The sequence below is a fragment of the Bos javanicus genome, chromosome 15 (assembly GCF_032452875.1).
Source record: "Bos javanicus breed banteng chromosome 15, ARS-OSU_banteng_1.0, whole genome shotgun sequence".
In the NCBI taxonomy this organism is placed as follows: Eukaryota; Metazoa; Chordata; class Mammalia; order Artiodactyla; family Bovidae; genus Bos; species Bos javanicus.
The window spans coordinates 6,634,259-6,660,074 of record NC_083882.1 but is presented as its reverse complement, the minus strand read 5'-3'; the positions used below and the strand labels follow the sequence as shown (position 1 = coordinate 6,660,074).

Genomic DNA, 25,816 nt, shown 5'->3' with positions numbered 1-25,816 from the left:
CATATTCTTTGAATAAATACTCAGAAGTAGAGTTGCTGGGTAATATGTTAATTCTACTTCTTGTGTTTTGAGGAACCTCCATACTGTTCTCCGTAATGGCTGCATCAATTCACATCCCCACCAGCAGTGCATGAGGATTCCCTTTTCTTCACATCTTTGCTAATGCTAGTTATTTCTTGTCTTACTGTTGATAGCATTTCCAATAGATGTGAAGTGATACCTCATTGTGGGTTGATTTGCATTTCCCTGATGATTAGTGTTGGGCATCTTTTCATGTCTTATTTGGAAAAATGTCTATTCAGACTCTCTGCCCATTTTTTAAATCATATTTTTAGTTTTTTTGTTATTGAGTTATGAGTTTTAGTTATTTGAACTGAGTTCCTTATATAGTTTGGATTAACCCCTTATCAGGTGTATGACTTGCAAATATCTTCTCCCTTTCAGTGGGTTGCCTTTTCATTTTGTTGACGGTTTACTTCATTTTGTAATACTTGCCTCTTTTTGCACTCAGAGTGCAAACCTAGGATCTAGTGTTACTAATGACTCATCAGTACAAAACCAGTTTTTCGAAAGTGAGCAACTGAGGGAGGTGGGAGGGGGTTCAGGATGGGGAACACATGTACACCCGTGGTGGATTCATGTCAGTGTATGGCAAAACCGCTACAATATTGTAAAGTAATTAGCCTCCAATTAAAATAAATAAATTTACTACAAAAAAGAAAGTGAGCAACTTAAGGAAAGATTCTGTACACAGAACCCTAAGGGTTGGTGGCTGAGGCATCCAGCTTTCAGGCAGGGCAGTCCTGGCACAGCAGTGGCCTTGGTGAGGAAGGGATCATGATAGCATTTTTTAGTGCTTGGCGAGGCTGTAGTAAGGGAGACTGTTTCCTCATCAGGGCTGCTCTACATATGATTCTGTATTATTCCCAGTGCCTTAGCCTGATTCTCTATATCTCCTGAAAATTATGTGGACTGCCTGAGATACTTGTAATAAGTGTCTCTTCAGATCTTTTTGCCCAGAGTCAGCTGCTAGTGCCTAAAAATAAAACTCATGGCTACTTTTCCTTCTTTTGCTATACAGAAAGTTTTCATTTTTAAAAAGCAAAATCTGTCACTTTTCTGTATAATGTGTGACAATTACATTTAGATTTAGATTTAGATTTAGTCTCTCAGTCAAGTCCAACTCTTTGTGACCACATGAACTGTGTAGCTTGCCAGGCTCCTCTGTCCGTGGAATTCTCCAAGCAAGAATACTGGAGTAGGTAGCCGTTCCTTTCTCCTGACACCAGGATCAAATCCTAGTATCCTGCATTGCAGGCAGATTTTTTATTGTCTGAGCCACCAGGGAAGCCAATGGCTACCCACTCCAGTATTCTTGTTGGGAATATTCCATGGACAGACTATGGGTCGCAAAGAGTTGGACATGACTAAGCAACTTTCACTTTCACTTTACTTTTTAGATTTGGGAGGTAGGGAGAGTGGGAGTAATGATTACTAAGTCAGTTAATTGAGAGAATGAGGTTAAAAGAAAACAAAATTTCCAAACATTATTTAACTTCCTACTTTTCACTATAAATCATAACTTTCTACTTATTAAGTTCCAAAGGTAGCTACTTGGACATTATTGTTAATACTGTTCTAAAGTGAAGGTAACAAAACTTCATTTCTTTATGACACATTAATTACTTATTTTACCAATTAAAGATTACCCTTCCCCAACTTAAATAAGATTCTACTATAGTTATTTTAGAAGTTAATTCTTATTCTTGTGGATAATAATGTAACTAACTTTGTTCCCCTCAAATTTGTATTTTAGGCCTTTTTCAAAGATCCAAATGTTATTCCCAATTTGAAATTACTTTCAGAATCTTCTGGAGAGTGGCTTACATTAGGTAAACAAAATTTATTTTCATCTCTTCATATTACTATTTTACTATTATAACAAAATTTCATTTCAGGAATTTTCAATATTAAAATACAAATTATGAATAGTGACTCACATTTGATAACATCAAGGTCAAGATAACTGTCTGTGCCAGGCCTGCCATACATCTTCCCTGCAAGGGTCCACTATACATATCCTGGCCTAGCACAGAAGAGCAGTTTTTCTCTCTTTACATTCATTTGGAAAGTATTTATTGTGCACCATCCATGGACTCTGACAGATGCAGGGAATGAGAAATAAGAGAAATTAGAATAAGAGAAAACCTGTACTCAAAGAACTCATTGATATGTTTGAAAATACGTGCAGTAATATATCGCTGGTATATCCCATAGCAATGGGAGCAAAAGGAGGGGAGTGGTCAATTCCACCCAAGGGAAGAGGGTCAGGTAAGAGTCCACTAACACGAGGGTGCTTGGGTGAAATCTTATTTGGGGCGGCCCATGGCTGCAAGCAAAGAGAAGAAGGACTGAGAAGGCAATTCAGAGATCATCAGGGCCACCCCTCAGTTTCAGTGACACACTCCCTCAGAGGAAGAAACACGGGGCCACCCCCCATCCAGTAGGTCTGGCAGGCAGAGCATTGGACCAGAGAGGATTACTCTTGAGGCTTCAAGTCTAATAAAATTTGCCTTGTCAAGTTTTAGACTGGCTTGGGACCATCACCTCTTTCTTCTTCGCTATTTCTCCCTTTTGGACTACAAATGTCTGTCCTATGCCTGTCTCACCATTGTATTCTGGAAGCCTGTAACGTCTCATCTCACAGGTTCATAGCTGGAGCGGAATTTTGCCTCAGGACAAATTATACCTCGAGTCTCATCCATATCTGATTTAGATGATATTTAGATGGCACTTTGGACTTTAAACTTTTTGGTTGATGCCGGAATGAATTGAGACTTTTGAGGTTGTCGGGATAAAATAAATTTGGGAGGGGGACAAGGGCAGAAGCCTATGGACTGAATTGTGTCCCTTCAAACTTCATATGTTGAGGTCCTCCTAACCCACCATGACCTCATTACTTTCTCCAAAGGCTCCATCTCAAAGTACCATCACTTTTGGGGACAGGGTTTTAACATTATGAGTTTTGGAGGGACACAATTCAGTCCATAGCAAATGCTATTTCTGTGTCTCAGACTAAGTGGTTTGAATTTAATTACATTCTCTCACCATCCATACCCTCCTGCCACTCCCCACATCAGATCCAGGGTAGGTTTATTAAAGTGGCAAGTTGCCCAGTATCAGTCCCTCATCCTCTGGCCACCAACTCATGCTCAAAGATTGTTTGGTTTTATACTGCTCTTGTTCTTTGGTTTTCCAATATTGCTCAGACCTACTTTATCACTTTCCAGGATCTTCTTTTCACTTTAATCCCCCAGAGAATTTTGCCTCTGAAACAAAAGGAGCTTTTCTTAGTAGCATAGCTTTTGAAATAACTGAGGTAAACCCAGTTTTTTACCATCTGAGCCACCGGGGAAGCCTTGTGTCCATGGGGTCACAAAGAGTCAGACACAGCTGAATGACTCACACACAAGTTCTTGGCTCCAGACAGTCTTCTTTCCTCCACACTAGCCCAGCTCAGGATCAGAACGAGAGCAATAGTGCCTAGCCAGGACTCTGGGTGGACAAGAGGGAGGAATTGCAAATAATCACCAATATTACTCTTCTCAAGCTCAAACTGCTTCTCAGATCAGAGATCCAGCAAAAGTATTGGGGAGAGGACATACTACGTCTCTCTGCAGTCTTCCTAGAACTTTGCACAAGGAGAGCCCCATCCCTTTATATCTGAGTGAGTGCGTGTTTATATGTAGGTGCGCAAAAGAGAGAAACTGACTGAGTGATTCACTGAGGCAATAATAAAAATATTCACCTTAATCTTTATATCTTTCTATCACTTAATAGAACCTCTACTAACAGAAAATACATTCCTGAAAGACACATTCTGGAAATGTCAGGGAGGGAGTGCAGGTTTGGAAGGGGAAGAACTAGAGCTGAAAGAGAAAAATAGAATACCAGATTAGAACAAAAGATTTCAAATTTCTCTAATTCCATACTTGTAATAACTTGAGTAGGACCTGGTTCAAAATTTACCTTGGCTTGGAGAAAACTTTTTTTGTAATAAGCAATGTCAGTGAGATCAGAGGAGGAAATTTTTTAACGGAGAGAAATATTTTCAAAACACCCTCAATGACTTTAGAAACACACTTGTTACATTAATTAAAATTTTTGTATTATGAATTATAAAGCATTAAACATAATACAAATCCAAAATCATATGAAGCAATTTCTATGTTTTTACAGGTAGTTCTGATATCATTCATTAAAAGTGTTCTAAGAATCTCCTACTACTCAATAAATGTATTTCATTTTCAAGTACTGATATTTTCTAATTTACATATTCTTCATCTAGGCCTGAAATGGTGAAATTTTGTTATAAATTTTAATAATTAATAAAAATAACCTGCAAAATAAGAATTTAATAAAACCCCTAAACTAATGTGTCTTTTAAATATATCAAAACATATGTCATTTTTTGTTAATTCTTAGAATCTCTGCATAGTGATATTTATTTTGGAAGTAATTGAGAATACTACATTAATTTTATATCTCTTTATTCAGGAACTGAAGTGAAAAAAATTGAAGCTATAAACGTTCCTTGCACACAGCTTTCAATGTCATTTTTTAATCGGTTATATGATGAAGCTATTGTACGAGACAATGGATATATTGTTAAATGTCTAGATTCTTTTTGTGATCCCTTCCTTATTTCTGATGAGTTACGAAAAGTAAGTACAGAATTTAAAATTTTCACGATAGAATTTCATCTCAGGAAATGCTTAATGTCAAAAACTTGTGCCTGCCTAAAACCCATAAAATACCTCTTATCAATGAGTAATGATCAGTAATAATCATTGCACGTAGGTGTCTTATTGAATGGCACTTTTCTTATCAACTTGTTCATTTGTATATTTCATTAGTTCTCAGTGGGGTTTTACTGATATCTAACGGGTAGAGACCAGGGATGATGTTAAACATCAAACAATGCACAGGACAGTCCCCAAAACAAAGTTATCTGGCCCATAATGTCAGTAAACCCTGAGCTCAAGAAACACTGACCTATTAAATTGATGACTATTTTTCTTTCAAATTTTCCATTAACATATGAAATGAGTATTTAAAAACATCCCTGGAGTGAAATAATCTGTCAAGCTCATTGCTGAGATCAAAAAGCTATTTGATTAACCAAGCTAATTTTTGTTTTAATGAGAGGTGTACTAAACTTGACATCAGAAGACATGGATTATTCACCTAATTCCTGATTTATTTATAAGAGAATAATAACCTTAGGCAAGTCATTCTGTATCTTGAGCCTCAAGGTCTTATCTATACACTATGGAAATTAAAATGCCCATTCTACTGTCTTCCTAAAATTGTTGAGAAAGTGAGTTGAGAAAGCATTTTATGAAATCCTGTTGAAATGAATTATTATTATTTAAAGGTGGTAAAAATTTAGGGCTATCAAATAGATGTAGGTTCCAATTCAGGCTGTGCCACTTAATCCTGGTCATATTTAACCTCTCTAAGCTTCAGTTTCTTGTATGAAATCAGAATAATGTAAGAATTTTGTTAGATAATGCATTTAAAATGCTTTGTACAATGCCCAGCACTTAGTAATCTTTCAATAATATTAACTACTACTACTAATTACTATTATTATTACTCTACATTAAGAGAGATGTACAAATCTAATATATTACAAATCCAGATAAAAATGAACTAGGGAAACCACTCGTATACCATTCTGGACACAGAAAGCTTATCTGAAGGAGACCAGAGGGCATCTCACCAGTCTGTATATTGATCTTCACTAGAACAGTACCTAAAAGAACTCTCACTCCTATGGCCTCACCTCTATAGAGAGAGCCTCAGCAATGGACTTTTTAAAAGGGTTTAGTTTTCAACAGAATACTCTGCAAAACCACCTTTTGCTGCCTGTTTTATTTATTGCGGTGAATAGCGCCTCTATTCAGGAAGTATTGGGGCTCCATGTTTTTTGCTGCTTGCCTCTATGTTTTGCTCTTGTGTTCTTTGCCATTCTGTGGCAACAGAGAAGGCTTTATTTAACTTTGTTGCTTTCTGGCTAAAAAATATATATAAATGCTGCTGCTGCTAAGTCGCTTCAGTCGTGTCTGACTCTGCGCGACCCCATAGATGGCAGCCCACCAGGCTCCCCTGTCCCTGGAATTCTCCAGGCAATAACACTGGAGTGGGTTGCCATTTCCTTCTCCAATGCATGAAAGTGAAGTCACTCAGTCATGTCCGACTCTTAGTGACCCCATGGACTGCAGCCTACCAGGTTCCTCCGTCCATGAGATTTTCCAGGCAAGAGTACTGGAGTTGGGTGCCAAAATAGCTTCTAGCTTTAGCCTGAACTGGAAAGGTCCCTCCCACTGTGTAGCAATACAGATTCTGTAGGCCAGCTCTCAGGTAAGAACTGATCATAGTATCCTTCCTGACTGGGGCTCAGAAGTTGGATTCATTAACTATCACATATCTACTCTTGGAGGGCTACACAGCTGAACAGATCTGTATGTGAACAGGGAGATCAGACATAAAGCATTATTGTTTTAACATTCACTACAAAATTTTTCTATTGCAGTCTTTTAATTGCACAGCCTAATCAGTTCAGTATATGAGAGTCCTTGTGTTAGAAATGTATGAACTGTTCTTTAAGGGCCAGAACTTTAAGCAGCTGCAAACCTGGGTTTCAGTATCACAACATTTCCTTATCAAGAGGGAGGAAGAGAGGGAGGGGAGAAGTGCAAGTGTTACATGTGGCACACAGAATAATAAACTGTGGCCCACTTCCTCTCAACTATCTTTTTTTATTATTATTAATATTATTTTTTTTTATAGCTGTGCTGCATCTTCGTTGCGGGGTGGGCTTTTCTCTACTTGCAGCAAGCAGGGGCTACTCTCTGGGTGCAGTATGTAGGCTTTCTCTCGTGGTGGAACGCGGCTTCTAGGCTGTGTGGGCCTCAGTATTTGCAGCAGCTAGTTGTGGCTGTGGCTCCTGGGCTCTAGAACGCAGACTCAGTAGATGTGGCGCACGGGCTTAGTTGCTCTGCAGCACGTGGGACCATCCCAGACCAGGGATCAAATTCGTGTCTCCTGCATTGGCAGGTGGATTCTTCACCACTGAGCCATCGGGGAAGCCCTCACCTATCTTTTACTCTATATACTTTGGCTTTCATCAAGTCATTATAAGTAAATTATATACAGACAGTACCATAAAGTTTATTACTTTTAAATGCCTCTTTATGTAATGACCTTGGAGTGATTTTCATTTGAGATTAAGGTAAATAAAATGATTAAGTTTAATCAATTTTCCTAATAAAAATGTGCTTCTTACTGCTAGACTGTGATTGTTATATGACTCATGTGTCCCTCCTTTACCTGTATGGCAGTATTAAGTGTTACACACAATTTTTATAGCTTTTCTCCATCTAGAGTTCCTTCTGTGTATTTATTTTCTCTTCCCAATTTATGTCTTGGTTACATTCTTTTGTTTCTTATTATTTTTATCTTAGTGTATCTATATTTTATTGTTAGCTTAGTTCACATTCTTTTTTTCAAGTAAGTGGTGTATAAGCAATTCAATAAAAAGGAATATATTTTGTAGTATACATTCATCACCTGTTTGTGTCCACTGCAGTCAACAAATTAAGCAACTGTCTGTAATTCACAATGGTGTAAGAAAATCCTCCACATCAGAGCTAGCCAAACTGTTTTCCGAAAGAGGTAGCAAGGGCTCAAGGAGCAAGAGTCCATGTAAGTTGGTGATGTGTAAGGTGATATTATTAGAGGAGAGCAGGAAAAAAAGAGAGAGGTGATTATGAGGCTCCAGCTACCAGAATAGTTCAAAATGGAGTAACTGCAGGCATAAGGAAAGTAGTAATCCAAACACCATGAGAGGGCTTAGAAAATGAACAATTTTGTTTAGTTTCTTGGTAGAAGCAAAGATTATGATGGAGAAGTTTCTCCATTTATTTATACTCCCATTGTTTCCAAATGAGATTCACAGTGACTCAAGACTAAAATTGCAGTAGCACGAAAGTACTAAAGATTAAACTAGAACAAAGCAACAGAAGAGAAGGCTTGTATTTAGATTTATTCCTTTCACTGAGTGTTATTACCTAATGGAGGGAAAATAAGCACAGGTCTTACAGATCTTCTTCTCCATGGCCTCGGGATTGGTTCTTAAAATAGTTCTAAAATCACTTTTAAACATATAAATTGAAACTTTTGAAAGCATAAAAATTAGAACCTCGAATTATGTTACATTAAGATGAATTTTATCATCTTATATAGGTTTTGCTAGTGGAAGACTCAGAAAAATATGAAGTATTCAGCCAACCAGAGAGAGAAGAGTTCCTGTTTTGTCTTTTCAAACATTTTTGCCTTGGTGGAGCCCTTTGTCAATATGAAGATGTAATTAATCCATATCTGGAAACAACAAAGCTTATCTATAAGGATCTAGTGAGGTAATGTTGCTGTGTTACAATATGTAAATCTCTGAAGAGCAGAGGAAATTGTTTAACTCTGGTGAGATTACCCAGCCTCCATTTGTGGATCTATTAATAACCAAAGTGAACAAAAATAGCACTTCTCTGGCTCTCTCCTCAGAGCCTCCTTCTTCACTTCCAAACTAGAACATTTCATCTCCCTGACCCTGTTTTGGTCCTCAGTTCTGTCTTCTGCCTCTTGACCTTTCCTCAGCCAGGCCTGTCACTCACTCTATCCCTTACTGGCAACTGCTGTCTTCCAGGTCTCCCTTTTCCCCCCAGGCCTCCTTTTAAATCTCAAGGAGACATGAGATCCCTCAGGATGTTTGAATTTGCCTGACTATTACTAATAAATAATAGTAAAAAAATTACCTTTGTTCTAAGAAAGGGGGAAGAATTTCACCAAGGTGTTTATCTTTTCAAAATTAATCCTAGTTTTGTTTTTGGTATTGGACTAGGGCTTTTTTTTCTTTTTGAAGATCACGTGAGGATAAGAACTTTGATTTATTTTAATTTGAGTGAACATTCTATGGTTGGGTTTTTCAATGATGAAGATATTGGATCATGTTAATAGGCAAACAGGATAGGAAAAAGTAAAAGCAAAGGTTCCCAGAGTTTGTTTACAGATTTTTACTTTAATAGGCAAACAGTAGAACTAGCTTCCTATTAGACTCTTACTACTTGACTATCCTCAACACCTTGATTCTCATACCATTACACGTGTCATACAGCTGAACAACAAACTGCATGCTTCAGTTACTCTCCTGAGTTTATTTCTGATACAGTTTTAAAAACAAAAATATTTCTATAATCTGTTTCTGATTTTTATGAAATAGTTATTGTGTCAATTCATAAAGATTATTAGAAGAGAAATTACAGAAACAATTTCAGAAGCAAGATGCACATACCTACATCAAACATATTCTTATCGTTCGCAGTCCATGAAAATTTAGATGACTTCTAGCACTCCCACTAGATACTCCTCAGCATACCCCAGACACACACACGCCACAGTGTGCTGTCCCTCACCAGCCACAGGAACCTGTGGAATTCCTCACTGCCATGTGCCGTGGAGGAAGAGGTTCTGTTAGAGATACTTGAAACAACTTCAGAACCTAAACATCACAGAAACTACAGTTTTTTCCCACATTCTCTTGCCTGAATTCTTGTGATTCTCTTCTGTGTTTGAGGGTGCTAAGAAATGTATGACTCAGAGTTATGGTCACTCATAAAATGAGTAGCCAAAATTCATGACATCGTATACAAAGAATAGGAACTGTATCCATGGACTCACTTGATTAGGCCACCAGCAAGTGTTAATATTGGGCACAGAACCCTGGCAGGCACTGAGGAGTCATCAGGAGGCACTCAGGAGTGCAAGAGGCATCATCAGGTGGTCTCTGACCTCAAGGAAATTACAAGTTAACATAGGAAATAATAATAAAGTAATTGCTTAAAATATTTTATAAGTATTTTTTATATAATCCAATGTTCAGTTATGTATAGGCAAATGTTTATAGCTCTTTATACTGTAATAAAAACCTCAGAATTTCAAAAGAAGACATTGTCAGTGTGGGTACAAGTGGTCAAGAATTTCTTGATGGAATGGAGTCCACAAGGGCCAGCAAAGAGGAGGGCAGTCTATTCCCAATTCAGGGGCGATGCACCCCAAGTCTGTTGTTCTAGGGTGACTGAGAAGACTAGCCAGTTAGAGCATTACTTTTCTTTGAGAACTATTAAATATTTCTCTCAATGATTCAAGTTTAAGCATGCTTATGAGTTTCTTTGGTGAATGAGGAAAAGACGTCTTCTCAACGCAACTTCAGTAGAAAATGATGATGAGAATAAACATCTTGGTTAAGATAAAGATATAGTGTGGTTCAACATAGCCGTTATCAAGGGATATAGAAGAGAGAAAGCACAGGTGGGACTTGAAGTATCGTCAGTAATTTCTCAGAATTCTGAGCCACATATCTAGTCGTGTCATTTGTACAAGTTTAACCAAGAATATTTTTTTCTGTTCCTTTACTTGAAATTTGGGTGTTTTTACCTGCTTTAGAAAAATATCTGCTCTCTTTCTAATTATACATGCAGTGGCTACCTTACAGTATCTAACCTGCCCTTGCAGGTAAACATTGTTACTATGTAATTTTAGCAAAGAAGTTGATCCCATATGTTTGTATCAGTAGATATTGGGGGCACATTACAGAGCCTGATTTTAGAGGTCTCTAGCTCATGGCAACCCACTCCAGTACTCTTGCCTGGAAAATCCCATGGATGGAGGAGCCTGGTAGGCTGCAGTCCATGGGGTCGCACAGAGTCGGACACGACTGAAGCGACTTTGCAGCAGCAGCAGCAGCTCAAACAAAAGGATAAAAACATTCTTAAGGTATTTTATCCCTCATCCATAATTATTAATATAAATCCTATAATAGACATCTTAAATGTTTTAGGAAATGCCTTATTTTCAAGGATTATGGCTTCTTTAAATCACATAGGCAATACTTTAGAATCATTTTATCAGACTAAATGATCAATTGTTTCATTACATTTCGAAAATGTCTTAGAAATAATTCTATACGCACTAACAGTGCCTCTGTCTTTACTATTTTAGACATTAAACACACTCTTGTCAGATTTTTTGGAGAGGTTCCCCAAACTATATATCTCCCGCAGATTTATGATTTGAACTGGTTTAAGAGAAGGCAATGGCACTCCACGCAATACTCTTTCCTGGAAAATCCCATGGACAGAGGAGCCTGGGGGGCTGCACTCCATGGGGTCGCTAAGAGTCAGACACGACTGACCGACTTCACTTTCACTTTTCACTTTCATGCATTGGAGAAGGAAATGGCAACCCACTCCAGTGTTCTTGCCTGGAGAATCCCAGGGACGGGGGAGCCTGGTGGACTGCCATCTATGGGGTCTCATAGAGTCGGACACGACTGAAGCGACTTAGCAGCAGCAGCAGCAGCTTAGATTATGGCCTTCTGATGCTTATTAAGCAATAGGATTATTGTTTCTTAAAATGAGCAGAGTTAGCTAGAATGGTCTGTACACCATGACATTTAGAATCAATATGGGACAAATCCTTAGAAATTAGCACAAATGATATTGATAAGAAATCAGTCATATTATTTTATTTCTAAACCATTAATATAATCATACTGTTAACATCCAATTTTTTTTTTTTTTTTGGCTGTGCTATGAGGGTTGCAGGAGCTTAGTTCCCTAGCCAAGGATCCAACAAGGAGCCCTAGCAGTGAAAGCGCCAATTTTTAACCACTGGATCATGAGGGAATTCCCTAATCATATTTTTTAAAAGAACTATGTGGAAATTATGTTCCAATATCCTTAAAAACCATGGTACCTGGAGAGTGACTTCAGTTCAGTCCAGTTGCTCAGTCAGATCTGACTGTTTGCAACCCCGTGGACTGCAGCACACCAGGCTTCCCTGTCACTCACCAACTCCTGGAGTGTACCCAAACCCATGTCCATCCAGTTGGTGATGCCATCCAACCATCTCATCCTCTGTTGTCCCCTTCTCCTCCCACCTTCAATCTTTCCCAGCATCAGGGTCTGTACAAATGAGTCAGTTCTTCGCATCAGGTCACCAGAGTTTTAAGAGTTTCAGCTTCAACATCAGTCCTTCCAATGAACACCCAGGGCTGATCTCCTTTAGGATGGACTGGTTGGATCTCCTTGCAGTCCAAGGGACTCTCAAGAGTCTTCTCCAGCACCACACTTGAAAAGCATCAATTCTGTGCTCAGCTTTCTTTATAGTCCAACTCTCACATTCATACATGACCACTGGAAAAACCACAGCCTTGACTAGACAGACCTTTGTTGGCAAAGTAATGTCTCTGCTTTTTAATATGCTGTCTAGGTTGGTCATAACTTTCCTTCCAAGGAGTAAGCATCTTTTAATTTCATGGCTGCAGTCACCATCTGCAGTGATTTTGGAGCTCCAAAAAATAAAGTCTGACACTTTCCACTGTTTCCCCATCTATTTGCCATTAAGTGATGGGACCAGATGCCATGATTTTAGTTTTCTGAATGTTGAGCTTTAAGCCAACTTTTTCACTCTCTTTCACTTTCATCAAGAGGCTTTTGAGTTCCTCTTCACTTTCTGCCATAAGGGTGGTGTCATCTGCATATCTGAGGTTATTGATATTTCTCCCGGCAATCTTGATTCCAGCTTGTGTTTCTTCCAGTCCAGCGTTTCTCATGATGTACTCTGCATATAAGTTAAATAAATAGGGTGACAATATACAGCCTTGATGTACTCCTTTTCCTATTTGGAACCAGTCTGTTGTTCCATGTCCAGTTCTAATTGTTGCTTCCTGACCTGCATACAAATTTCTCAAGAGGCAGGTCAGGTGGTCTGGTATTCCCATCTCTTTCAGAATTTTCCACAGTTTATTGTGATCCACACAGTCAAAGGCTTTGGCATAGTCAAGAAAGCAGAAATAGATGTTTTTCTGGAACTCTCTTGCTTTTTCCATGATCCAGCAGATGTTGGCAATTTGATCTCTGGTTCCTCTGCCTTTTCTAAAACCAGCTTGAACATCTGGCAGTTCACGGTTCATGTATTGCTGAAGGCTGGCTTGGAGAATTTTGAGCATTACTTTACTAGCGTGTGCGGTAGTTTGAGCATTCTTTGGCATTGGAATGAAAACTGACCTTTTCCAGTCCTGTGGCCACTGCTGAGTTTTCCAAATTTGCTGGCATATTGAGTGCAGTGCTTTCACAACATCATCTTTCAGGATTTGAAATAGGTCAACTGGAATTCCATCACCTCCACTAGCTTTGTTTGTAGTGATGCTTTCTAACGCCCACTTGACTTCACATTCCAGGATGTCTGGCTCTAGATGAGTGATCACACCATTGAGCTTTAAGCCAACTTTTTCACTCTCCTCTTTCACTTTTATCAAGAGGCTCTTTAGTTCTTCTTCACTTTCTGCCATAAGGGTGGTGTCATCTACATATCTGAGGTTATTGATATTTCCCCCAGCAATCTTGATCCCAGCTTGTGATTCATCCAGCCCAGCGTTTCTCATGATATACTCTGTATATAAGTTAAATAAGCAGAGTGACAATATACAACCTTGACGTACTCCTTTCCCGATTTGGAACCAGTTTTTGGAGAGTGACTTAGTGAGTGCTAAAAATCTGATACAATGCAATTGTTAGTAGAACACCCCAGGGCACAAATGAATATCACTTTACATTTCCTTTTCTTTTTTTCTTATGAGATATAAGACAGATAATACTGTAGTTTGCTTGATTTATAAAAAATTAGACAAATTGTCTTAGAGATATTTTAAAGTAACAGTAATACAGGATCAGAGGTAGTAAAGTGGAATAATATTTATATCTATTAAGAACCAACTTCTAATAATGTACCAATGCAGTTTCTTTATAAAAGTAAGACATCTATGGTACGTGTTTGTAGGTGTTAAGTGATTATATAGGTAGTATCAAATACTAAATTTTCCTCCAAGTTCATCTGATAAGCACAAACATTTACAAGGGTTCTTTTTTTTTTAGACTTTTCTAAACTAAGGAGTAATTTGCATACAGTAATCTCAACAAATCGTAGTACACATAAGCTCAGTGAATTTTTATATATGTTTATACCCAAATAACCACCTCCAGATCAAGATTTAAAATTAGATATAACTATAGATAGGTTCTGTATTTTAATCTGGGTGGTCATATAGGTATATATAAATGTTTTATATGTAGTGGTTATAGTCTTCCCTATGATAAGCAAGAAGTTTTAAATGTAGTCTCCAACTGTCAAGCAGTGTATCTTAGGCATTAGAAATGAAAGGAAAAAAAAAAGAAAAAAGAAGAAAAAAAAAAAGAAATGAAAGAAGATGACCTCAACTCATGTTACAGAAATAGATAGAAATCAATATAATTGCATGATTCCTGGGTTTAAATCTTAGTGAAATGTTTTTGAGATGAAAACTCCCTAAGAATCTTGAACCCTAAACCCTGAAATGGTCCGTGTGGGCCACCTCCAACAGGTACCCAAGCTCAAACACACATGTACATGCATACCCTCCCCCAGAGTCCCCCTTCTTCCTGCTCGTCTCTCTTTGCCCCCATTTTTTTTACATACATAGTGAAGGGAAAGCAGTAATCTCACCTGACAAAGTGAAGAGGGTTCCCTTCCTTTAAATTTAAACTACACACATAACACATGAACAATACCTTTGATGCATATGAATTTATAGCGTAAGTATAGATAAACAGGTGAAATGTAGAGAAAGAAAACTGGACTCCTTATCACCTACATTCTATTTCCAGAAATGCCACTTTTAGTTGGAATGTCTTAAATATATCATTTAACTTCTCTAGTTCTATTGTCTATTAAATGGGCAGAATGATGCCTACCTCACTGAGTTGTGTGATCTTTATGTGAAGTAAAGTATAAAAAGGTTTTTTGCAGATTGTAAAGCATTATAAATTTAATGTGTATTTATTTATATATATTTTAAGTCATTTATTTCCCCAATCCTCAGTTTGCTTCCGCACTATGTGTTACTAAAGATTATCTTTTGTGGGGAGAATAAGTGAAAGAGCTAGGAGAGAAAGTGGTTTTAATTTAGCAATACATGATTTAACAAATAGTTTTCATAGATATTATTCCACCTAATTCTCATATAATCCTAAAAGGAACCATATCATGAGTTCACATATGAGGAAACTAATGTTCAGAAAGGTTAATCTTGCTTAAAGTAGAATAACAAATTGGTGACAGAACTGGAATTTATGTTCAGGCTATTTAAGTCTTTAGTATGCTTTTATCTACCCCTTTAAGCTGTTTACCATTAAGTCTAACTTTAACCTATTCTTGTTTGTCAGTAATTCTCTCTGGCCTGAGACTGCTTTTATCATCTGAGTCTCAAACTGACCTCAAACCCTCTAACTGAAAAATTCCATTTTCTGCAATTTCAATTCAGTCAACCTTGCTGAAACCACAGATGCCGTCCTTTTCAAACTACTTAATTAGATATTTTATATTTCCATGTTATATGTGAACGAGGACACCCAAGTACTAAAAGAGATCAGTATCTTAAATATATTATGCTAGTGTTTGCTGAATTTTAAAATGTTCCCTTTTCCCCCCTATTTTAGTGTTCGGAAGAATCCTCAAACCAAGAAAATACAAATTACCTCTTCTATTTTTAAAGTTACAGCATATGTAAGTGTTGAGGGGGAAATTTGCAGCCAATCAATTTAATTACTTGTTATTAAAAGGATTGTTGTAACTGGAGTTAGCAACTAGGAGAGACATGGTTAATAGAACATATCCGTGTATACACTTCCTTGGTGGCTAAGGCAGTAAAGAATAAGCCTGCAATGCAGGAGACCCAGGTTCAGTCCCTGGAGTGGGAAGATCTCTTAGAGAAGGGAATGGCTACCTACTCCAGTATTCTTGCCAGGAGAATTCCATGGGCAGAGGAGCTTGGTGGGCTACAGTCCACGGGGTCTTCCAAAGAGCTGGACGTGACTGAACAACTTAACACTTTTATTTTTTTACTTCATACATGTATGCACAGAACATAGTTAACATAAACTTAATAGTTTTCTCTTAAAAGTTGATGAGCTATGCTGTATTTGGAGAACGGGATGAACTTTTCCCCCCAGCTTTTCTGTTATCCATGCCTAATAATAGTTACTTCTTTTAGAGCTAAATCTGTAGCTCAGATGAGGTAGAACACAGTTCCTTAAACTTGTCAAACCATAATTTATAGGACAAATAAGTAAGAATGACATAAATGTTTTTGTATCACAGAATCTGATACTTGAATTTTAGCATTGCACAAAATATTATTATACATATGAAGCAGTTTGTAACTATTCAATCACTGAATAATTATTTTTAAAATTCCTACTGTGTATCAGCTACTGTGCTGGGCTAGGGTCCAGGGTTAAACAAAAGAAACATAGTCCCAGCCCAAATAGTATGTACAGACTATGTTCTAACAAAAGCAAAGATAGAAGAAAAATACAAAACTATTTTTTCTATATTAGCACTTTTTTAAAAGATAGAGTTTCCTCTGGATTATAAATTCCTTAAGGTCAAGTATGCATGTGTGCATAGTATATATGTGTTGTTGGCATAGTAGACTGTGCTGTCCAACTTATTGTTAAAGATTTGATATGTGCTTCATGATATTTTAATAGAAAATACATAATAGCTAAATGTATTGATTATTATTTAAATGTAGCTGTATATTTAAAAAGTTTATCTTTTTCAGGATTCTGTTGGTGTGTGCTACCCTTCAACAAAGAGTCATGAACAGACATTTTCTTACTTTATTGTGGATCCTATCAAGCGTCATGTTCATGTTTTATACCACTGTTATGGCATGGGGGAAGTGTCTTAATATTTTTTCAGGTTATCTATACTTACTGTTTTTGCTTTACCAATTTTTTATTTTAACACTGATTTACAGATAAACATTTACCCTGCAAGTTAATTCAAGTAAAATGTAAAGAACCTGTGCAGAGCAGAAGAAAACAAATACCAAGATGCCTTTCTTTAAATTTTTGTAGAATACCAACACAGGAACCAGATTTTATCTCTATTGTAATCTACACCAATACAGTTATGGAATTTTTACAGAAAGTCACAAAGAACTAAAAATCTTGTTCATATTTGTTGCATTAAGTTTCAAGTGAGTCTTCAGTATTCCATGTATTTTATTTTAGAAGCCAATTAATTCTGGATTGAAATTGTGGGAGAAAACTAAACATGTCTAACCATGAATCATTAAAGTGAATCGTTAGCTTTTAAAATTTAAGTTTCATTTAATTATGTTTCTTCATCGCATGAAGATTTGTTTCTGGAACTGTGAAAAGCATAACAATTCCTGTGTTTCATTTGTCCCACTTAAATTCTCAATAAATAAAAATGTTCTGAGCATAATTGAAAACTCTTTTATTATGTAATAAAATTGGAGCTGCCCCACCACTAATCCAAGAGCTATATAAACAAAGAGAGTTGCCCTCATGGTATTATTAAGTTGGCAGATGATTAAAGTACAGGGTGTCTAGTACTGTCCCCTCATTGAAAGTAAAAGTCTCTCAGTCATGCCCAACTCTTTGTGACCCCATAGACTATATAAAGTCCATGGAATTCTCCAGGCCAGACTACAGGAGTGGATACCCTTTCCCTTCTCCAGGGGATCTTCCCAACTCAGGGATTGAACCTAGGTATCCCACATTGCAGGCAGATTCTTTACCAGCTGAGACACCAGGGAAACCCAAGATTAATGGAGTGGGTAGCCTATCTTTTCTCCAGCAGATCTTCCTGACCCAGGAATTGAACCAGGGTGTCCTGCGTTGCAGGCTGATTCTTTACCAACTAGAGCTACTAGGGAAGCCCCTCATTACCATCATACAATGAATATATAACTTTGATATTTTTAACAATTGACATGTACCCCAAAGATGATGATGGAGAGCCTGCAAGAAGTGCTGAAACCTTGAGGAAGAGCCATTTGGAATATGTGTTTCTGAGTTGCAGGGATCAGGATAATAGTCTTGGATTTGAACCTGTGGTTGTACCTGGAAGGCAGCTGGCAATTTGGGTATATAGTTCAGGAAAGAGAGTCAGTTTTACTTCTAATACTTGGCACAATGCTTTGGTATGTTAAAGGTTTATTGAATATTTTCCAGATATGGTCTTAATATCCATAGACTTTTGTAAAAAAAATCATAAAAAAACATAAAATCAAGAACTGAAATGTCCATTTGCCACTGACTTTGCTGCCTATCATACAGACCCCTACAACCCAGGGACCCTCTCTTAATATTTCTGAGTACCAGTTCTGTACAAGGCATGTGCTCTTTACTTTGGGGAAACACACTTGCTGTAAACCTAGTAGAGAACATAACCTGTAAGAGTGTGTCTGTGCACAGTGATTGTACACGAATTCAGAGATGAGTGATCCCTGTGAACTAGACCTAGGAAGGGTCTCCTCTGGTTTCTACAGAGGAACTTGTGGGCTGTCAGCAACTACGAGAAACAGTGCAGTTGGTGGAGAAGTGTGATGTGGCGGGGCACTCTCAGCCTGGCCCTGGGGGCACATTCAGAGGCAGAAGACAGGAATGCACTGTTGAGAAAAGATGATGCAAATTCTCTGTGTTGAGAGGTGTAATAGCCCAGTAATAAAGAATTTGGGCTGGCAGTCGGATTGCCTGGATTCTTAATTCTGCCATTACCTGCTGTGTGACTTTGAGCTAGTTACAATCTTTCTGTGCTTTAGTTGTCTTATCTGTGAAACGGGGAAAATAGTAGGACTCCTTCATTGGTTATTGTGGAAATTATATAAATTAATATATATTGGGCCATTATATTGGCCCAATTATAATAGCCATACCATTAATATATAATGGTACCAAGAACATAGTTTAAGTGTTCATGCATTTTGGCTCTTTTCATTCTCCATGGAGGAAATAAAAAAAACTAGGAGCTAAATTGTCTGCATAATGTAAAATACTATCTTCCTTAAGGTCAGAATTGCTTTTCTACAGATTATACCGTTACTAATTTGGCCCCCCTACCCCGGGGCCACTAGAGAATGTAGAGGACTTAAAATCGTACTCCAAGTATTTCTTTGGCAGCATTTTGCATACTTATAATTATTTTCCCAATTATTTGTAGTAATTTATTTACTATCTGTCTTGCAAACAGGAACTGTGTCTATCTGGTTCATCCCCAATGTGTAGCACACTGCCTGGTACTTAATTGACACTCAATATCTGTTTCCTGATTGAGTCCACTTGCTGGAGAGAAGCTGGCTTTTGAAGTGTGACTGCAGGTGTGGGGTGAGGGGGGTGAAGGGTGGGCGAGTAAGGACCAGGAGTATCAATAATGCAGTATTTCCTCTCGCTTTTCCTAAGCCTTTTGTAAGATTTTGCAAACTACTATAATTTGGATTTAGCTGTACTGTGTGGGATTAGATATGCAGCCTGGGAACATGCTGGGGACAAAATTGTCCCTGGAGAACAGTAACAGTCTGTGAAAGCCAGCTTTGAAAGAGTCAACTGTGATCAGCTGAGGGTGGAGGATTTTTCTGGGGTGAAAAAAAACAACCATAGTGGCAAGCAACAACAGAATGATTTTCCAGAATTTGAGAGCATTCTTCAGAAATTCTGAAAGTAACTTAAAGAGAAAAGGCTCACAGAATTATAATTTGGATGTTCAAAAAAGGGCCCTAGGCTGAATAACAGAGAACTTGCGACTCTTAAGACCCATGAGCAAGCAAATAAATAAAGAGACATAGAAAAACAAGGTGATTTGAAGAGGACGTAAGTACACCTGGACTAATGGACTGAGGAGTTCTGTCCGGGAGTTCTGGGTAATAACACAGGGAAGACAAGGGAATGGGGTCCTGGTCACTGAAGGCTATGGGTACAAAGCTAAGAAATTTAAATCTTTTAAATAGGTGATGTATAGAAGTCATGAAGACCTTTGAGCAGGGTAGTAGGATTATGAAAGTGGTACTCTGGAAAGATTAGTCCGTCGGTTATAAATTGGCATGAAGAAAGTTCAAGGTCCAAAGGTTAAACAGAAGATTATAATAATTGTTGAAACACAAAATTGAGTGATCTGAGTTAATAACAATAGAGACCTTTCTGGGTATCATAAAGTACATGACAGTAGAGTGCTCATTAGGAAAAATTAACCATGGGCCCTAAAACTTAGCCCCTGAGTGAATCATGAAGGGTTGGGTACTTGAAGCACTAAGAACTGGGAAGTGGGAACTGTGTCAGGAAGCTATGGTCAGAGAGGGGAAATCGCTCATTCTGCCTGCCCCAGCCCATGCTCAACCAACTTTGCTCCTTACAACTTTAAAAACCTAGGTCTGAAGTTTCTGAAAACTGACTGAAGGCTTTACAGTCATCCAGTTAATCAGCAAATGTTTGTTAAGAACTAATATTCTTCATTCTTTCACAAATATTTATTGATTACTTACTATGCGCTGGGTGGGCCCTTCTAGGTACTACAGATACAGCGATAAGTAAAAAAGACAAAAATGTCTATACTGGGGAGTTTACATTCTAGAACCCATAACATTTGTGAGGAGCAATGAGAGAAATACCCAGTTACTCTCAAAAGGCTTAAAGTTTTGTTGGAGAAATGACACACTCATAATTTTTATTATTTTCAATCTGTATGAAATGGTAATTATTATTTTAATTGTTCTGACTTTTTAATGAGGTGGAACATTGAGTTTTATATATTTCCTTGATAATATATATTCATTCTGGTGGGCAACTCCATGGTTGGACAACTGCTCTCTACTTCGCTAGTTAAAAAAAAAAAAAAAGAATACATGAAAGGAAAGAATTAAAGACAGAGAAGTATGTGTCTTTTAGAGTAAAAGCTGCATTCAGTTCAGTTCAGTCGCTCAGTCATGTCCGACTCTTTGCGACCCCATGAATCGCAGCACGCCAGGCCTCCCTGTCCATCACCAACTCCCGGAGTTCGCTGAGACTCATGTGCATCGAGTCAGTGATGCCATCCAGCCATCTCATCCTCTGTCATCCCCTTCTCCTCCTGCCCCCAATCCCTCCCAGCATCAGAGTCTTTTCCAATGAGTCAACTCTTCGCATGAGGTGGCCAAAGTACTGGAGTTTCAGCTTTAGCATCATTCCTTCCAAAGAAATCCCAGGGCTGATCTCCTTCAGAAGGGACTGGTTGGATCTCCTTGCAGTCCAAGGGACTATCAAGAGTCTTCTCCAACACCACAGTTCAAAAGCATCAATTCTTCAGCGCTCAGCCTTCTTCACAGTCCAACTCTCACATCCATACATGACTACTGGAAAAACCATAGCCTTGACTAGACAGACTGTTGTTGCCAAAGTATTGCCAAAGTAATGTCTCTGCTTTTGAATATGCTATCTAGGTTGGTCATAACTTTCCTTCCAAGGAGTAAGCATCTTTTAATTTCATGGCTGCAGTCACCATCTGCAGTGATTTTGGAGCCCCCCCAAAAATAAAGTCTGACACTGTTTCCACTGTTTCCCCATCTATTTCCCATGAAGGGATGGGACCAGAAGCCATGATCTTCGTTTTCTAAATGTTGAGCTTTAAGCCAACTTTTTCACTCTCCACTTTCACTTTCATCAAGAGGCTTTTGAGTTCCTCTTCACTTTCTGCCATAAGGGTGGTGTCATCTGCATATCTGAGGTTATTGATATTTCTCCCAGCAATCTTGATGCCAGCTTGTGTTTCTTCCAGTCCAGTGTTTCTCATGATGTACTCTGCATACAAGTTAAATAAGCAGGGTGACAATATACAGCCTTGATGTACTCCTTTTCCTATTTGGAACGAGTTTGTTGTTCCATGTCCAGTTCTAAATGTTGCTTCCTGACCTGCGTACAGATTTCTCAAGAGGCAGGTCAGGTGGTCTGGTATTCCCATCTCTTTCAGAATTTTCCACTGTTTATTGTGATCCATACAGTCAAAGGCTTTGGCATAGTCAAGAAAGCAGAAAAAGATGTTTTTCTGGAACTCTCTTGCTTTTTCTATGATCCAGCAGATGTTGGCAATTTGATCTCTGGTTCCTCTGCCTTTTCTAAAATCAGCTTGAACATCAGGAAGTTCACGGTTCACATATTGCTGAAGCCTGGCTTGGAGAATTTTGAGCATTACTTTACTAGCGTGTGAGATGAGTGCAATTGTGCGGTAGTTTGAGCATTCTTTGGCATTGCCTTTCTTTGGGATTGGAATGAAAACTGACCCTTTCCAGTCCTGTGGCCACTGCTGAGTTTTCCAAATTTGTTGGCATATTGAGTGCAGCACTTTCACAGCATCATCTTTCAGGATTTGAAATAGCTCAACTGGAATTCCATCACCTCCACTAGTTTTGTTCGTAGTGATGCTTTCTAAGGCCCAATTGACTTCACATTCCAGGATGTCTCTATGTCAGTGATCACACCTTTGTGATTATCTGGGTCATGAAGATCTTTTTTGTACAGTTCTTCTGTGTATTCTTGCCATCTCTTCTTAATATCTTCTGCTTCTGTTAGGTCCATACCATTTCTGTCCTTTATCGAGCCCATCTTTGCATGAAATGTTCCCTTGGTATCTCTAATTTTCTTGAAGAGCTCTCTAGTCTTTCCCATTCTGTTATTTTCCTCTATTTCTTTGCATTGATCACTGAGGAAGGCTTTCTTACCTCTTCTTGCTGTTCTTTGGAACTCTGCATTCAGATGCTTATATCTTTCCTCTTCTCCTTTGCTTTTCGCTTCTCTTCTTTTCACAGCTATTTGTAAGGCCTCCCCAGACAGCCATTTTGCTTTTTTGCATTTCTTTTCCATGGGGATGGTCTTGATCCCTGTCTAGTACGTGGATGCAATCTCAAAAACGACAGAATGATCTCTGTTCGTTTCCAAGGCAAACCATTCAATCCAAGTCTATGCCCCAACCAGTAACGCTGAAGAAGCTGAAGTTGAACAGGTCTATGAAGACCTATAAGACCTTTTAGAACTAACACCCAAAAAAGATGTCCTTTTCATTATAGGGGACTGGAATGCAAAAGTAGGAAGTCAAGAAACACCTAGAGTAACAGGCAAACTTAGCCTTGGAATATGGAGTGAAGCAGGACAAAGACTAATAGAGTTTTGCCAAGAAAATGCACTGGTCATAGCAAACACCCTCTTCCAACAACACAAGAGAAGACTCTACACATGGACATCACCAGATGGTCAACACTGAAATCAGATTGATTATATTCTTTGCAGCCAAAGATGGAGAAGCCCTATACAGTCAACAAAAACAAGACCAGGAGCTGACTGTGGCTCAGATCATGAACTCCTTATTACCAAATTCAGACTTATATTGAAGAAAGTAGGGAAAACCACTAGACCATTCAGGTATGACCTAAATCAAATCCCTTATGATTATACAGTGGAAGTGACAAATAGATTTAAGGGCCTAGATCTGATAGATAGAGTGCCTGATGAACTATGGAATGAGGTTTGTGACATTGTACAGGAGGCAGGGATCAAGAAGCTGGTATACCCGATATCCTCTAATGTAAGTCTTTAAGTCAGGAGACTTGGCACACATGTTAAAGTGGATTGGGATAGGCAGGCTGAACTGGATTTCAGTAAGGTTGAAACTTGTGTGCTTAGTTGCTCAGTCATGTCTGACTCTTTGTGGCCCCCTGTATTGTAACCCGCCAGGCTCCTCTGTCCATGGGATTTTCTAGGCAAGAATACTGGAGTGGGTTGCTATGCCCTCCTCCAGGGCATCTTCCCAACCCAGGTCTCCTGCACTGCAGGCAGATTCCTTGCCATCTGAGCCACCAGGGAAGACCAAGGTGGTCTTGGTCTTATCAATGACAAGGAAACTTATCATTCCTGTTTATTTATTAATTTTTTTAGAAAGAAAAAACTAAGTTACTGAGCTATAACAAATAGAATGTGTAAGTTATTTTTCTTATCTTTTTTGTTCCTAGAAATATGTGTGAAAGTAGTAGTAAAATAGAAACCACCTATGACAATATAAATTAACTTTCATTCAACCAAATTTTTTATCAGGTATTACCTTTTATCCTCAACACATTGTAAAATACAATGCTTATTTTGCTTAAAACTACTTACTTCCTCCATATAAAGCAACTGCTTACTTCCTACATATAAAATATAAAACTTATCACTGAAGTTCTAAGGGAGTCTAGAGAGATCAGAGTCAAGGATGATTCATAATGAAAGGACTCCTTGAGAAGGGAATTGAGGGACATTTTAAAAGAAAGGACAGTTATGGATTAGCTTGGGGGGAAAGATTTCTAGGCAGAGAAAATGTTTCAGGCTATGGTATAGAGGTAGAAAGAACATGTAGGATTATGAACTTCCTTGAATAGAGCAGTTGGGCTATAAAGAAAACTGAGCACCAAAGAATTGATGCTTTTGAACTGTAGTGTTGGAGTGGATTCTTGAGAGTCCTTTGGACTGCAAAGAGATCCAACCAGTCAGTCCTAAAGGAGATCAGTCCTGAATATTCATTGGAAGGACTGATGCTGAAGATGAAGCTCCAATATTTTGGCCACTTGATGAGAAATGGCTGGATGGCATCACTGACTTGATGGACATGAGTTTGAGTAAACTCCTGGAGTTGGTGATAGACAGGAGAGCATAGCATGCTGCAGTCCATGGGGTCGCAAAGAGTTGGATATGACTGAGCACCTGAACTGAACTGAATAGAGCAGTAGATATGCTTGGAAAAATAGATCATTCATCTAATGTCCACTGAGTGCCAGGCACAATGCTAACCCTGGGAACACAGTGGTAAACGAAACCCAAAAATCATAGCTTCCAAAACACTACAATCTAGTGACAAAAAATACTATAAAATACATAAAGTAATTATAAAGTATGAGTTTTCTAGGAAATAAGTCAATGATACTCTCAGAATGTTCTCAGGAAAAATACAGCATATGTGAAGGCCCTGGGAGGGACATGAGTTTAGTGTGTTCTAGGAATTGACAGAAGTCATTGTGAACAGATCATAACAGACAAGAGTGACATGAGTTGAAACTGGGAAAGAGAAAGATCACTCATGTTTCACCAATAAAATGAGTTTGGAATTTAATGGTAGTGCAGTGGGAAACTGCTATAAGTTTTGAAGCAAGGGAGTGATGTACATTTTCAAAAGATCAAAGGGTCACCATGGCTGTTAAGTTGTAAATGGCTTTGAGAAGACATGGAGAAACTATTACCATAGTCCAATGTGAAATGAAGACAGTTTGGGCTAGGATGGTTTTGTTAGAATAAGAATGATATAGAAAGTTACTGGCTAAATTGTGTGCCCTCCCCAAAGCCCCTACGTTGATGTCCTCATACTCAGTACCTCAGAATATGACTGTATTTGGAGATAAGGGCTTTAAAGAGATAGTTAAGATAAAATGGGGGAAAAGTATGAAAAGGCTCTCTACTGTCACTCTGCTTATTTAACTTATATGCAAGGTACATCATGTGAAATACCAAGCTAGATGAATCACAAGCTGGAATCAAGGTTACCAGGAGAAGTATTAACAACCTCAGATATGCAGATGATACCACTTTTAATGGCAGAAAGTGAAGAGGAACTAAAGATCCTCTTGATGAGGGTGAAAGCAGAGAGTGAAAAAGCTGACTTGAAACTCAACATTCAAAGAACTAAGATCATGGCATCTGGTCCCATCACTTCATGGCAAATAGAAGAGAAAAAAGTGGAAGCAGTGACAGATTTTATTTTCTAAGGCTCCAAAATCACTGTAGATGGTGACTGCAGCCAT

At 38.3% G+C, this 25,816-nt stretch overlaps 1 protein-coding gene across 2 annotated transcripts in view; it reads left to right on the top strand.

The window, feature by feature from the left end:
* CFAP300 (cilia and flagella associated protein 300) overlaps window positions 1-17,451 on the top strand; it is a 29,343-nt gene extending 11,892 nt beyond the window's left edge. The window contains exons 3-7 of one of the 2 annotated variants that reach the window (XM_061440125.1): window positions 1,817-1,892; window positions 4,558-4,724; window positions 8,311-8,483; window positions 15,654-15,720; window positions 16,781-17,451. In XM_061440125.1, the coding sequence (XP_061296109.1) occupies window positions 1,817-1,892; window positions 4,558-4,724; window positions 8,311-8,483; window positions 15,654-15,720; window positions 16,781-16,909 (612 nt within the window). In that variant the 3' untranslated portion in view covers window positions 16,910-17,451. The remainder of the gene's footprint in view (window positions 1-1,816; window positions 1,893-4,557; window positions 4,725-8,310; window positions 8,484-15,653; window positions 15,721-16,780) is intronic. The other variant, XM_061440124.1, reaches the window with a different exon arrangement.
* The last annotated feature ends 8,365 nt before the right edge of the window (window positions 17,452-25,816 follow it).